General features: G+C 32.4%; 1 protein-coding gene across 1 annotated transcript in view; it reads left to right on the top strand.

The window, feature by feature from the left end:
• The window catches only part of LOC145283801 (uncharacterized), a 55,233-nt gene extending 41,719 nt beyond the window's left edge, over positions 1-13,514 (top strand). The window contains exons 3-4 of the mRNA XM_080132879.1: positions 7,298-7,423; positions 11,254-13,514. Coding sequence (XP_079989005.1) covers positions 7,298-7,423; positions 11,254-11,365 — 238 coding nt within the window. The 3' untranslated portion in view covers positions 11,366-13,514. The remainder of the gene's footprint in view (positions 1-7,297; positions 7,424-11,253) is intronic.
• The last annotated feature ends 3,426 nt before the right edge of the window (positions 13,515-16,940 follow it).

The raw sequence follows: 16,940 nt of genomic DNA, 5'->3' as shown, positions 1-16,940 counted from the left end.
AATATATGTTATTCTACATTGCACTGTAGAGAACCTACTGTTTCTTTTATAAAATTATTTTATATAAACTTTTTTCCAGTTAATGAAAAAAAACATTAAAAAATTTACTTGCGGTGTTTGACTTTGGCATGCAAAAAAAAAAAAAAAAAAACATGTAAATTTTCAAGTCTTATAAAATTCTTTGCAGTTAATGAAAAAATTTTTAAAATTTACATGCAGAGTTTGAATCTATAGACCATGTCATGCAAATAAAAAATAACACGTTGTCAATTTACCCATAGTAGAATTTTCATGGCCCGTTGTTCTATCACTGTTGCTAAGCAACGACATGGAAAAATGGCTTTACCAATGATGATGATAGATAAATTAAAATAACGGTTTCAATTAGCGATTATTGGTAATTATCGGAGTTATTCTGAGACAAAACTTAACTAAGATCACTCCCAGTTACACTAAAGTTCAGTAAATTTTCAAGAAAATCTATTCGGCTCTTTTGGAGTCTGTAAGGAACGAACTCACACACACACACACCGACACACGTTGCATTTATATATATATACTAGCTGTACCCTGCCACGCGTTGCTGTGGCTCAAATTGGCGCAATGGAAAAAGTTCCAAAATGAGAAAAAGCATGTTTCTTATAGGTTTAAATTTCCATTTTGCATGGGTACATAGTTTTTGTTGTTCCATTTTTTTAGCTGATATAGAGATTTTCCGGTTTGGTGACTCTTGAATGTGTAACATAAATTATCCATGTGAAAAAACAGTCAGTGTGTAACTGTAAGGCCCACAATTGTAAAGATTGTTCCCTGTGCTTTGTTGATGGTTATTGCAAATGACAATAAAATTGGAAAGTGCAATTTGCTAAAGTGTAATGATGTATCCGGTGGAATCATAGGAATGCATGGAATGAAGATATATTCATCTGTGAAAGGTCCTGTTAAGATTGTTGTTTCTATGATATTGTTTGTTAATTTTTTTTTTACTGCAAGCTATGTGCCATTGCAAAGCTTGGATTGGTTTATATTTCACAACATGATAATTAGTACACCAAATTTCAGTTGCAATACATGCGGTGGCATCCCTGGCAAATATAACTGTTGGATAATTAACCACTTTATCTGCTTTCACAACAGTGTCGATGGATTTGTATTTGACTACCTCACTTGGAATTTTACATTTAATTATAGCGTTAAGTTCATGGGCATCTTTGTATTGACCTGCAAGAATAGCTCATTCACTCAGTCAAATGGAATTCTTATAATTTGAATATCTGCAAAATCCTTTTAAACTAATTATTCTTTTGATGAAATAAAATTACAGAAGTTAAAAGTCAAAGAATTTTGCCCTTAACTCTGACCAGCTGGCATTTTTTCGTACCCAATTTCCCACAAGTGATGCAAAAGTTTTTGTGCGGATCGAACAGTCTGCAACTGTACATGCATATTTTGAGTTAAGTTTAATGTCTTCACATGGAACAAAAAAGTAGAGTATTTGAGGCAAGCATTTATTTCATCTGCTGGTGTTGATTGAAGAATAACAGGTAACATTTGTCTGAAATCTCCTGCAAGCAATATTACTGCATTCCCAAATGGTCTGAAATTGGCACGCAAATCTTGCAAGGATCGACCAAGAGCCTCAAGTGATTTTTTGCGTACCATTGTGCATTCATCCTAAACAATAAGCTGGCACTTTTGCAATATTTTTCCTCATATTGGATGTTTTGGAGATGTCGAACATGAGATTTTTGAAAAATTGAATGTTTTAAAGTAGAATAAATAATTCTACTTGGCAGCAAGGTCGCAAGTATTCCTCATGCAGCAAGGGCTAAGGCTATGTCATTTTGTTACCAAATGGCTGCCAAAATCAATTTAATTAGAAAGGTTTTACCAGTTACTTCTGGTGCTGTTCAAGGTAGCAGTAATTTCCAAATAACTTCTATTCTCACAGTCAGTAAATTAGGTGACTAAAATAGGATTTATCCATGTTTTGACAATGCCTTATTCACTGTAATTAATTTAGGAGACTAAAATAGGATGAGGGATTAGAGATGAACAGATAGAGAGGAAGATATATAGATAGAAAAGAGAGTGAGAGGAAAATAGAGAAAGAGAAGGAGATAAAGGGATTGATAGATAAACAGAGAGAGGGGGAGAGTTAGAAACAGAGAGGGATGAAACAGAGGAAAGGAGAGAGATAGAGGGAGTTAGAGATAGAAAGGGGCTCAAAGAGAGATGGAGAGGGTGATATAGAGAGAAAGATAGATTGAGAGAGGGAAAGGGAGAGATGGATAGAGAGAGATATTGAGAGAGGGGGAGAGAAACAGAAGGTGAACTACACTTCACCGTTTTTTTCCTCGTTCAGTAGAGAAGAAATCTTTCGAGACTGAGGCAATTTTAATGTTTTGTTATTATCCAGAGTACCCCTTTTTTTGGGGGGGGGGCTAGATTTTCCTCGCATTAGAAACCGACCGGGTTATCTGTACTTTCACTTAACAAATTAATAAAAGAAAAACATATTGTAAAATTTGAATTTAACAGGAAAATACTATTTTTAAAAATAGCACGGTAGCATAAGTGCATAAGTGCCACTTTAGGTACTCCTTTGGCGTTGAGTTCCATGGCGACCCGCATAATTATTTAATGGTCGCTCCCTTAGCCCCCCCCCCCAGTCAAGGCTAATGCATGCGCACGTAACATTTTTTTATTTACTGACGTTGGCTTAGTAACTAAACGATTTATTGATAATTTCGTAACCCTTAAACGCATGCCGGAAGATTTAAATTGGTTCATTATTGTTGTAATGAAAAAAAAAAGTTTCATTCAACACAAAACCAAAAACACATATTAATGATAAATGATTTATTATTCTATTCATTGAAATTTACTAATTTTTAAATAAAAAAGTAAAAAAAAAAGTTAATAAAAAAATAGTTGCTTATGTGCGCATAAACAACTTGTTTTTTTTTAGATTAGGTCCACCTTATAATCACCCCCCCCAACCTCCTCATCTTAAGAGCAGCTTCCGGAATAAACACCACTTTTGGAGGAGGGGGGAGGGCTATTTGCAAAATTTAACTGATATTTGTTGTCAGCATACCCACCCGAAAATACTATTAAAACAAAAAAAGGAGGGGTTCAGTGCCCGTGGCAGAGAAGTAGATTTATTTATCAATAAAAGTTGCGGAGAAGTAAATTTATTTATCAATAAAAGTCGTCATTTAAAAAAGAAAATTGTGGCGGTGGACCTAAATGTTTTGTTTTCACACTATTCAACAATTTGTTCATCCGCGCATGTAAATTAAAAAATATTTGTAAAAGTGAGAAGTTATCAGTAAATGATTTAGTTTTTTTTTTTAAATTTATTTTTATTTTTTTTTTTTTTACATTAGGTCCACCTCCACAAATGTTAAGAACGGCTTTCAGAATAAACACCCCCAACCTCTCCATGTTAACAATGGATTTCGGAATAAACACCATTGGGGGGGGGGGATATTTAAAATAAAAAAGTCGATAAAAGTCGTCATTTAAAAAGAAATTTAAAATCAAATGTTTGTAAAGGTGAGAAATTATTAATAAATGTTTAGCAACATTTTTCGGTGCTAATGCAGAGAGTGACCCGCGCTATTTTTTAAATCGTGTTTTTTTTTTTTAATCAATTGCAAGGTTAAAGTACAGAATAGGTACAAAATACCCTCCCCTCCCCATGTTAAGAATGGCTTTTTAAATAATAAGGTTATTATTTCAGCATGGATCACTCTCTGCATGAGTACCCATTTTTCTTTTAATATTCATAAAAAGTAAAACTTTTTTCAAAATAAATAAATAAATAAATGTTTGTAAATGTGACAAATAATCGTTTATTTACGGCAACGTCAGTAAATAAAATATGTTACGTGCGGGGTGAGGTGGAAGACTAAGGGAACGACTATTATTTTTTTCTACTGGTCGCCATGGAACTCAACGCCCAAGGAGTACCAAAATGTAATTTTTTTTGTCAAATAAATAAATTTCAAGCAATTTTTGCAATAAATAATAGATAGCAACTTCGTTAATTTTACGACTCGCCCCAGCATATTATAAACACCCTAACTTCCCCATGTTAAGAACGGCTTTCGAGGTTTATGGAAGGGCGTTTTTTGGGGGTTTTTTTTTAACATGGGGGGGGGGGGGTTAGGGTGTTTATAATACGTTGAGGCATGTCGTAAAAATGAAACAGTTTAGAAAAAGTTAAAACAAACTTTTTTATGTAAACAATTCCGTGAAAATAAACTAAATAATTAAAACGTAATGTTTCATGAGTGAAAAGCCTTAACATAAATAAAATTTTAAAAATTGGTAAGTACATAAATGAATTTAAATTTTTAAAATATAGGATTATTATTTTATTTTATTTTTTTTTGTGTGTGTGCTAATGCAGAGAGTGATCCGCGCTATTTTTTTAACACCGTTTTCCACGTTTAATTAAAGTTTTATATGTTTTTATTCAATTGTAAGGTTAAAGTAAAGAATAGGTACAAAACACCCTCCCTTCCCCAAGTTAAGAATGGCTTTTTAAATAATAACATTATTATTTCAGCACGGATCACTCTCTGCATGAGTAAGTTTTTTTTTTGTTTTTTTTTTACTTATCGAGTTAACAGAAAATGAAATCTTTCGTCAATTCGTGGCTGTGAAATGAATCGAACCGGAAGTTCAGTTTTACAACAGAACAGATTTGCAGTAACGGTTAAAAAAATATATTTATTTTATTTAATATTTTAATAATTCGCGAGGTAAATTTATTTCAATAACATAAAAACATACCTCGACTCTAAAGATGGGTTGTCTGAAAATTTCAAATAAATTGGTAACGTAGAAATAGGGTTTTATTATTTTAGAACGAACCAACATTTACATATATATATATATATATATATATATATATATATATATATATATATATATATATACACTACACAAATATTATCTCACGGAATTCTACCTTTTGGATGACATCGAAATATCTTCCAGTAACACAATTCATTTGGATTTTTACTTCTGGATACCAAACTTTAACCAACTTTTCTTAGATACCCGACCATCTATTCACCTGAAATCATCTGTCTTTTCCCCCCCATTCCCTCTGCCTCACTATTTTTTAACTTTCACCAAGTAATCTCTATTGCTTAATTGTAGTTTCATTAAATACTTTGCAAGCAAAATCCGATTCCGCATTTTGCTAATTCCTACCCTCTGATGAGAAAGAAAGTATTTCTTTCGAAACTCCGCAGATTAAGGACAATCCACTTAATTTGTGTTTCTTTTTTGAAAATTAAATATATTTTTAACTCTTCTTAAAGTGTTTTTAACATGTTTTATTAATTATTTGTTCTGATATATACGTGTGTGTGTGTGTGTGTACATATACTTAAATTATCTGTTAGTTAGAAAAAAGAACAGAAAGCTCTTGAGTGATGCATACCTGGTGAAGAAATTGTGACAAACCGGTTATTTTAGACTGAAGAAAACTCGTGGTGAAAGTATTGAATACTGCAATTAGTCAAAAATAGACTCATCAGAGAGCGTAGCATAGTGATCTGTGAACCTTCTTTTTACACTTTCACTAAAACTTCTGATGGTACCATATTCCACAGCCTGACTAGAAATTAAAAATTGGTACCTCAACCACAAACGATAACTGACTCTTACTCACAGAAGATAGGTCTTTCACCTGAATTCATATTCTCTGCATAATGTCATTTTCTTAGAGAGCTTTGAAGTATTCACCCTGCGGACGTGTCCTACCCAGCGGAGATGATGGTGGATGATGATAGTCTCAACGCTGGTCACTGAGGCTCGTTCTAGAACTTCAATATTGATTGTGTGGCTCTCCCAGGGGATTTTTATTTTGCTGGAAATATTCCATATATTTTATATTGCTTCGATACAGCATCCACGTCTCACATGCATACAGGAGCGTGGAAAGGACTACTCCCAGAACACCATTATTTTGGTGGCCATCGTTAGTGCATGGTTGTTGAATACATGGCAGTTGAATCGATCAAAGGTGGAGTGGGCTGCCCTGATCTTGTTCTCTACATCCTTCTTGCATGTGGGAACAGATGTTAAGATGCTCCCTAGAAAGGAGAACTGGCCCACTTCTTCTAATGGTCGGTTGTTTACTGTGGTGTTAAAGTTTGGGAGCATCAGTCCTTGTGAATGTTAGATGAGGGTCTTCATTTTGTCTTCATGTTGACCTACATCCTTAAACTTTGTAGGCAGAGTTGTATTCATCTGCTAATGACTGCAGGTCCTCTAACCTGTGGTGGAATTGTCGTCAGCATACTGCAGTTCTTGCACTACACAAAAGGTAGTCTTGGTTCTGGTGTAAAGTCAAATGAGGTTGAAAATGCCTTCATCCATATGGAATCGTAAGTAGATCGAGGGTGTGTCTGGGGGAATCTCGTTGAGCCTTGCTGCTGTGTAGAGTAAGAAATGCAACCCTGCCTCAGGCTGCCGTTAATGGGGAATAAGCCTGGGAGACAGACTCCCTCAACCATTCTGTTATGTAGTGCACCAGTTAAATGAAGTCGGATGAAAAATCATAGCTTGCGAGGACAGCCCACATTGCAGCTCTATTAGTCAGGCACAGAGGTACAATCAACAATTCATCAAAAACAAGTGCTTGGTCTTGTTCTTTTCTTTTTTTTTTTTAAAAGTTAATGCAGTGCCGAAATAAAATAATGAAATCCGTGACTTCTTTGAAAGAAAAATTGATAGAAAGTCCTAACTTCCGGATTTTTTTTTTTTTCAAGTCTACAAATAAGTCTGTTTTAAGAACTTGTGAAGTTTGTCTGTAAATTTAGCCGTTTGTTTCTACACATTTTAAAAAAAATGTTTTTGAATAAAAGTTCCTTAATAATATTCGTCTCGAGTGTTGTGGTCCAGAAGGAATCAAAATAATTTGGTATTTACTGGAAACAAAATATATTGAAACTAAAGTCGAATATAACAAAAAAGAGCGCACGTCAGTCTGAATATAAAAGTGCATAACACCAAAAAACAACTTCTCCCAGTCTTTATATTAAATGGAAAAGTTCATTGTTATTCATAAGGTAGGCACCACACAGAAGGTTAGGACTTTATAAAAAGCATATAGGGTTTTCTATTAGTGACGTCATCTGTAAGACTATGAGTGATGCAGTATTTTATTATTTTGATTTTCTTTGAAAAATTCTTGTCCTTTTTTTTTTTTTTTTTTTGTCTATTGTTTCCATTTATTTTCATGTATTTTGGAAATTTTGACTCTTGGCAGGTTTAGCACAATGGAGCAGCCGGAGAATAGATATAAGCAGCGTAAACCAAGTCCCTTGCAGATTAATGCATCTGGAGAAGAAGATGCAGTCAAGTTGAAAGACAAAGACACTTCAAATTCTCTGCCGTATGTTATTTCTTACATGCATTTTGATTGGCCATTTCTAGTGTACAAACTTCCCTATTTAATTTCTTCCTCAGAAGGGAAAAACTAGGTGTGAGATGAGTTTTTATTATGAAAGATATCCAGCCCCTCACTCTTATACAAATTGCACCAGACTGGCAGAGGGCAGAAATAAAATTTACAAATCAGGTACAAGGCCATTGGGAGAATTGATGTTCCTCTTTTGTCTTATTCTTAACTAGATCTATACAAACACTGTTTCTTCTTTTTCCATCTATCCACCACTTTTGCTGTGGTATTTGGATGACTACTGAGTCATCCGAATACCACTCTACTTGAATATATCTAACGGCTTTAAATGATTTTACTTACAAATTTGTATACAATATATTCAAATATGATTGTGTGTGGGATAAAAAAATGTTAAAAAGAAGAACGAAAAAAATAGAAATCAAATAAAATGAAAGGCAAGTTAGTAAGGCCCACCCACAACCCTTTCTAAAAATAGACTGCTTAATATTTACGGGTTTGTTTAGAACTATAAAAAGCGAATTGATCTCTAAGTGGAAGTGCTGTTTAGGTGGTAGTAAATGAAATATTAATTTGAGTTTGGAAGTGTCTTTTCAAGATAAATACAATTTGGGGATGCAAAGGGAAAAATAAATAAGGGGAATGGATATCTTGGACATGTATTAACAAAAATTTAACAAGAGACAGAACTCACTCACTCAACTAGCTAAGAGTCTATCTTAACCGAGATGGATTCTAAAAAGATTCAGGACGGTATGCACCATGCTCAGGATCATGGACTTACATCTGGCTCCCTTTTATGTGCACGTTTACAATTTTCATACACCTTTCTATGGAATGAAAGCTTTTCCTCACATTTAATTTTAACCTTAAGCTAATGCTAGACGAATAAAATCAGAAAAAGATTTAACATCATGAAATTCCCCTTATTTATCATCCACACCACCAGTCTAGCTAGAGCCAAGATCGCAAGAAACACGACTTGTTTCTCCATAACCCATGACAAGTCTATATTATCGCACATGTGTGTTCCATTCCACGGCTACCTAGAGAGTAGGCCAGTGAACATGACAGCGTGACGTCATTCCAGATCAACATGTAGGTAAAGGCACGAAGGTGCGTAAAGTTTCCAGTGGCCATAAAAATTATTTTTCGTTGCCTTATATCTGTGGCTGTTGTAATTATATGTTTCTTATTCTCCTAAAGAGAAAAAACAATTCTCCATTTAGATTATTATTACAATTATCATAATTGCACATTGGGATAATTTTAATCTAACAAAATATAACGGTAAGTGAACTTGTTTTCGTATTTTTATTTCTATCGAAGGAAATCGAATATTTCATTGCAAAACAAACAATTTTTATATGAGAATATTTTTCAGTCTGTTCTTTTAATAATAAATAAAACTTTTCATTGATTATTTCCAAATATTTTAAAGTTAGAAGCATTTTTTACGACATTTTTTTTTTGTTTTATTTTTGTTGTTGCTTTGTTTTTTAGTTTTGTTTTTTTGTTTTTTTAACTAAAACGATCAATGAATTCAATATTGTAGCACCGGGCGTAATTTATTTCTTTGAAATATATTTAAAACTTAAAAGTTTTTGTTTGTTTGTTTTATGACATTTTATCTGCAAATAATTTACTTGCCTGAAATGGGAAATGAAATAGGAAATTCTCTATTCTCTCCCAAGACATACGAACACAAATCCATCTTAAAAATTCATTAACTAATCAGTTTTAATTAAAGTTTTGATATGAACTAAAAATAAAGAGTACATACAATTTTAGTTAACATATTTTCTTGTGTTTTATCTTATAAATTGTTGTATGCACCGTGCTGAAATAATAACGGTATTTAGAAAGCCATTCTTAACAGGAGGGAGGGGGCTTTCTAACTATTCTGCACTTTCACCTAACAATTTTATGAAAAAAAAAAGATACCATAAAAATTTAATTTAACTTGAAAAATTCTATGTAAAATATAGCATGGTGTGTACACTACACAAGCACCATTATTATTATTATTATTATTATTATTATTATTATTATTACTATCATTATTATTATTATTATTATTATTATTATTATTACTATCATTATTATTATTATTATTATTATTATTATTATTATTATTATTATTACAACAACAATAGTTAAAAAAAAGTTACTTCACAGGGAATATGAACCCTGCGTAAAAGGATTTTAATTTAATGATTGCTCCCTAAAAAGCGCATATGCAAAAGGTTTTCATTGTTTTATTTAAACATGAAAACTTTTTTGAAGGTACTATTTGAGACAAAAAAAAAAGGCCAAAAGCATTATTTGAATATGTATGAAAAAATAAATGTAACAAAAAATAAAAATATTAGCGTAGAAAATATAACATAATAATAAAAATAAATTAAAATAAATTAAAACAAAATGAAAATAAAATAAAAACAAGCACGAAATAAAAGTATGAATCAAATTTAATTAAAGAAATAAAAAAATTTTTAAAATAAAATACATGCTCGACTACAAAGAAAGTGTATGAGGTATATACAAAGAAAGTGAAAGAAAACCTCAGGGAGCAGCGATTAAATTAAAACCCGTTTATCCAGGGGTCAACGTTCCTCGTGAAGTGCCAAAAAAACTGTAGATGACATCGACTGGCGCCATACTAACTAGTTGTGAAGAGTCAGGGAGGATGGAAAGTCCGAGGTGGAAGAGTACTAACCAGACTTCCACTGGAAATGTGCAGTTCAAATCTGGTACCTTGGGGAGGCATTTTGCCAAGAAAAGAGTAATTATGCTATAAAGGATTGTTCCAGGGTAAATTAACGTGAAAATATGAAGAAAATGAAAAAGAACTTACTGCACTATTTTAAGTTTAACAGCATTTAATAATTTTTAAAATATTTATTAAAATTTTCAGGTGAAAATTATTCTAAATGAAAAATAACATCGAATGAATATATAGACATAGAATTTACTTGGATCACATGTTTATATGTGTAAATTTTACTGAATTAGATTATCAATTATCTATTAAAATATGCAATTTGTCAAAAATATTTTAAATCAGGAGATGTTTATTTTATTTATTTTTTTTTTTTTTATTCAATTTTCACCCCAAACAAGGCACAGTGCCACTTTGAAGCAGGGGGCTACTATTAGGGAATTAATTAGCGGGGTCATTATGAAGGGAGAAGAGTAGAAAGATGTTTGTTAACATTACACTTGAACTTCTGCATATCATTGCAGTTGGGAAAGCAGAATCCCGGAAGGGAGTTCCAAAGACCCGCAGTTCTGGGGAAGAAACTATTGGAGTAAAAGGCTTTCTTGCACCTAGGGATCTCCACTGTAAAGGGATGAGACTTAGTAGCTTGTCGGGTTTGTCGGGGGTAGTTACGTCGGGGAGGTACAAGTGTTTGCAGTTCGTCAGAGCATTCACCATTAAAGTATTTGTAGAACAGGCAGAGGGATGCAACATCTCGTCGATGGGACAGAGGTTGCAAAAAAATTAATACATGGATGGATTTATGTGTGAAGATATATATATATATATATATATATATATATATATATATATTGCTGTTTTGTTTTGTTAGATCCATTTATTTTGTTTTTTTAAATATTTGATTTATCACATAAAATTCTGTTAAATTTTCAGTAAAACTTTCTTTTAAAAGATTTTTCTATAATAAAAACAAAAAATAATTTCCTGAAAAGCAAATTTCTTTGAATGTTAAAGATTTTTATATTCAAATAAAAAAGAGAAATTTATTTTTTTAAATTCAGATTGTTATCATTCATTTCAGACTGTCAGAGATTTTGGAAACTCATTCTGCCAACTTGTCTTTGCCCCCATCACCTGTGCCTGGGAAATCTCCATTTACATTTGAGTTTCCTTTGGAAGAAACTGCTAAGTAAAAGAATTATGAAACTCACCTGAATTTCCCTTTTTCCACCAACTCTTTGAACTGTATATAATGTTTTCTGTTTTATTCAATCTCAAAATAGTCTGGCTCCAAATTATTTTACTGTATGCAATTTCATTACATTATTTCAGAAATAATGCAATTTTATTACATTATTTCAGAAATAATGCAATTTCATTACATTATTTCAGAAATAATGCAATTTCATTACATTATTTCAGAAATAATGCAATTTCATTACATTATTTCTAAAATAAGATCATTGCCTTAACTTTTGTGGCCATAGGGGATAACAGTTTTTGTTTTCCTTGTATGTTTGGTTTATTTGAATTGAAAAAACATGATAACTTTAGCAACTGAATTCCTCCATTTTTCTTTCTCCCACCTCTCTCTCTCTCTCTCTCTCTCTCTCTCTCTCTCTCTCTTTCTCTATCTATCTCACGCAAACACTTCACCCTTTTACTTTTTCACTGAGAATTTCTGTAAATCTGTTGTAACATTCTGTAAATCTGTTTTAACATTCTGTAAATCTGTTCTAACTTTCTCACTCTACCAAAAAATAAGACAATTAAAGAGAACATTAGTTTCAATACACACATATACTTTACATAAAAATATAATTCTCCCAATGAAAAACAAGTTATAGAGAGAATAAATTGATGTCTGAAATGTTGATTTTTTTTCAAAACTCAAATTTCAATAAATTATTTTTCAGTGTTTACTTTTACAAAATAGAATTAAAAAAAAAACACATTGCAAATGAAAGTGTCTATTTCTTCACGATACAATCGCATTAGCATCAACATTTCGAATGTTATACTTATCTGATAATTTTCATGAAAAAAGTAACGTGTTGTTTTGTCTGATTATACTTTGTAAAACAAAACTGTTTTACAGTGGTTGGATTGAACTGTTTTCTCATCAGAAGAAATTCTTAAATAATGAACAGACTATTTTACTGAAATCAAATACATTCATTTAATTATTTTAACACAAATCATTATATAATAATGTAGCATGTGTGTCATCGTTGTGTGTGTGTGTCTGTGTGTGTGTGTGTGTGTCTGTGTGTGTGTGTGTGTGTGTAAACTTATCCGATTGTTATGAACTTGAGAACACAGTTGCTAAACATAAGAGTAAGTAATGCGGACTATATTTAGTTTAATTTTATCAAAAAAGGGTCGAAAAGGGACTAAAAACTCTACATGAAAATTCAGATGCCCCCAATTCTGATTCTTAACCATAGAAATTAAATCATTTAGAAATATCCTCAAAATTGTATTTTCCTTTTAGTATTTTAAACAGTTTATCATGGGGGGATTCTAATATAGTTACAACCATCCACTTGAAAATTCAAATATTTTTGATTTGCATGAAATTTAATCCGTACTTATTAAACACCGATTAAGCAAAATTCTATTCCTTCTTGGTGATCCTTATAATTTGATATTAATAATAAAGATAAAATCACTATGACAAGATTAATGTGTTCTGATATCAACAGTATCATCTGAAATAGAGTTTTACATTTAGTCAATCATTGTCACAGATAAAAATAAAAGTGTTCACATTTAAGAAATGTTGACTATTGTTATTGTCTACTGTCACTCTTTCAGGAAATTTAAATTTACTGATATTTGATGAAACGTCGACTTTTAGATTAATCTTATTTTCTCTACAATCACTGTCTAAAAGATATCTCTATAAATGCACAGCAGTTTGGAGCCATTCATAAATTCCTGCCTTTCAAAAGCAATGAATTTGTATTGAAGAGTTGGAATTTCGGTTTCAATTCATTCTCAATGAAATCCTCAACACATCACATATTTTTGCATGTTTTGTTTTATAGAAAATGCTATTTATTTAATGAGAAAGAATGTAATATATTTATGAAAGAAATTTAGGAGCAAATATATGCATAGTAAAATCATTTTTTAAGTTGTCTCTGGTCTAATGAAAGCTTTCTTTGATTTCTTTCCTCGGAAGACACATTCGGTGATTCTTTTTTCTTTTTTTGCTCCACATGAAGAATTAAAGTTTTTTTTTTATTAATTCAAACAATTTTCGTTCCTTTGTGCTTTTTTTTTTTTGGTGGGGGCGTATTTTTTGAATAAACCTTTAAAGTATCTTTGAATGTAAAATTGGTTTTATTTCTTTCTCATCTTTTTTATTTTATCATTTTTAAATTCTGATAAGTTACTAAAAATTGTTTGAATAATTGAACACTTTTTTATTAGCTTGCTATTGTTAGCAAAAGCTTTAAGGCAAGACATTTCTTTGTTTGCTTATCTACTACCACGGCTACCCTGCATTGAAGTTTTAAAAGTGTGCGTCATATCTTTCTTTTCAAACATCTCTCTCTCTCTCTCTCTCTCTCTCTCTCTCTCTCTCTCTCTCTCTCTCTCTACTTTTCTTCTTCAGGGATACTTGTGCATATCTTTATCAATCTATACCTCTTTGCTCTCTATCCCATTCCCCTATTTCCTTCTCCTTTCTCTGTCTCTTACCCTTTCCCTGCCCATTCCCCTGCCTTGTTTTAAAGTATTAAAAAAAAACTAATAATAGTGTAAGAAATTCACTGAGCTTTCAGTTTTAAATTCCGACTTTTTTTTTTACCCCCCCCCTCTCTCTCTCTCTCTCTAACAAATGAAGCACATTTTTGCTCATTTGTATTTTAAAAAAATAATAAAAATGTAAAAAAAATCACCTTAGCTTTCAGTTTTAAGGTTATTCTCCTCTGAGTTTCTTGAATACTAAATAATCCCCGTTTCTCAAGTTTAGGCAATATATTTCCAAATTACGACATAATAATATTTAATTTTGTTCCAATTGGCCCTAAAACAGAAATAAAATTTTCTTTATATCATAGATAAAAAGCTGTTTCAAAAGGAAAATATCAGAGTACTGAAATATATAAAAGAAGTTTTTATTGTCAATGTAAAAAAATAACGATTACTTTTTACAATATTATAAATATTTTATTGTTGTTATAGACTGTTTTGTGCAAATCAATAAATTCGTGTCCTAATGATGAAAAACCATTATATTCCACAAAAAATGTCTTATTTTCAATACAATCTTCTTTCTTGCTATTGACCAAATGCATCTCCATTTCACATCAAACATCATACAACAAACATTTCAGATGCAAATTCAGTTTGGTTACATATTCATTTCTTTTCATAATTGTTAGCCGTCAATAAATAAACGTTCTAAAACAAGCAGCTTAGATAAAGGACACTGACTTCTATAACTATTTACAATTTTCTTGTGAATCAGTGTTACTCTCTCATAAATCATAAACAGAAATTCTCCTGAAAATTATTAGCGTCCTACATATAAAGTAATTAAAATAAAAACATCAAAACAATCAAGATGGTAAAAGATAGACAAGAAAAAAATAATCAATTGGATTTTATAAATTCTAATCCTATGAGGTTGTGGTAGATTAAAAGTTGAGATGAACGAGAGAAGTCACTAAACCTTTTCTTTGTTCATTCCGTTTACTTTTTCCTCTTTATTTTGTTAATGGCAATTTGGCATTGAATTTTTACATCAAGATGCAATTCGGATGAAAAAGCAAATAGCTTGAATTGCTATCTTTTTTCTTTCTTCACTTCATTGGGATTCTCTTTTCCTCACATTCAAAAGTAAGTTTTCAGAGGAACGTGTTTTCTCAAAATATTTTCCAACCAATAAAAATAGTTTAAAATCTAAAAAGTAACAATCCTTTCTCAGGCTGATGCAAACTGAGAAACTCCTATAAAACAGTTGATTGGTGAACTGAAATGAAAGTTTTTTCCGGATGACACCTGCAACATGCATTGATAACAACACCTATACTTCAGAAATTCCTTTAGGCCTGATGCTATACCTCCAGTGAATAGAGCGATCCAGAAGGTAAACTCCCACGTTCACACATATACAAGATAGAACCTTTTTTTACAGAGGAGTCAGCACTTATGAAGGTCTGGAAGTTGTTCGAGGATAAGTGTTAACGTGGTCGGTGCGACAACAGCTCAGTAATAGATTTTGGTGGAAATTGAGCAGAATTTGATTATTTGAAGGAATGGGATAACAAGAACTTGTTCACATTGGACTTGAAGACAACTATTTTGTAGTCAGCTGAAAAACAGGTCAGAGTTACACAGGTGGGCAGTTCTATGAATGAGGCTTTGTTCATGAAATTTGCTTTGAGATTTGGGCACTAATAGAAAATAGAGGAACTTGTTGGTAGTGGTTGTTGCTTGGCGAGTGCTTTTTATGAAAGTTTTGCAGGGGCAGGGAACCATTTTAATGAAGCGCAAACTAGCACTTGCCATGAAAATAACGGTAAAGCAGAGACAGGCTTGCGACATCTCTTCTATGGGCAAGAGTTGTGGAAGTTAGTTTTAAATTCTGTCAAGGCAGGATAAGGTACTCTGGGCAGCTCCTGCCCAGATGTGGCAACAGTACTTCATCATTGGCTCTTATACATGTAGAGGGTTACGTCAAGAGTGAGATACTTCTGGAGTGATAGAAGGACACAACCATTTTTCCAGTGACCTAGGCAACAGATTTGATGTAAGTTTTCCATTTCAGGTCAGGGGTGGAGGTCAGTCCTAAAGGTTTGTCGAAGCCAAATGCTTTTTTGAAACAAGAGCCATTCATATCAATTATAGCCATTTCATTGATTGATCACTGGTGATGTTAAGATAGAAGCTTTGTTTTGGATGCATTGAAATTAATGGACGCCTTTTTACTCCATTGCACTACATGCTCAAGGTCTGAGGAAAGAGACTCTTAAGGATCTTAGTTGTTGCTGGCCTTTAAAGTGTTACCATATATGGTAGCGTCGTCTATGCATATGTCAATGAATAACTTTAGAATGTAATTTCGAAGATGATTGATGAAGATAAGAAAGAGGGTTGGGCCCAGGATGGATCTGTGGAGCACATCAGCATTGATACTTTGAGGTCCACACTTCTGTCCATTGATGACTACTTATATAAACCTGTCAGAGAGGAAGGATTCGATGGTTGAGAAGACATTTCCAGATATTCCACAGCTGGATATATTGTGAAATAGACTTTTATGCCAAACCCTGTCAAAGGTGTTTGATATATTGAGAGCTATTGGTCTCAAGAGGAATCCCTCATCGATAGATTCACTCATCTGATGTACAATGTCAGTCAGTACATCAGCTGTAGATCTCTCAGGATGGAAACCATATTGCTTATTGCTTAGTATGTTGTTTTTGTTGAGGTTGTGGACACTTTCTCTATTTAACACAGATTCAACCAACTTACTCATGACATACAGAAGACTAAATGGTCTGTACTGAGATGCTTCAGTGTTTTCAAATATTGGGCAGAATAACCAAATGTTGGGAAGCATTTGCTCATTATGCATCAATTGAACAGCTCAATTGTAACTTTTTGAGTACTATGACTGGAATATTGTCAGGACCAGTTGCTTTATTAGCATCAAGATTTTTTATGAGTGGGTGTGAGACCACCGCAGGTCCATTAATGATGGTTGACATTGGGGAAATGCATCTGTTCAGGATCTTGTTCGTTATATGCCAA

The sequence above is a fragment of the Euprymna scolopes genome, chromosome 8 (genome assembly GCF_053919585.1).
Source record: "Euprymna scolopes isolate OS-2025 chromosome 8, ASM5391958v1, whole genome shotgun sequence".
NCBI classification, from domain to species: Eukaryota; Metazoa; Mollusca; class Cephalopoda; order Sepiida; family Sepiolidae; genus Euprymna; species Euprymna scolopes.
This window is presented reverse-complemented; position numbering and strand designations above follow the sequence as displayed.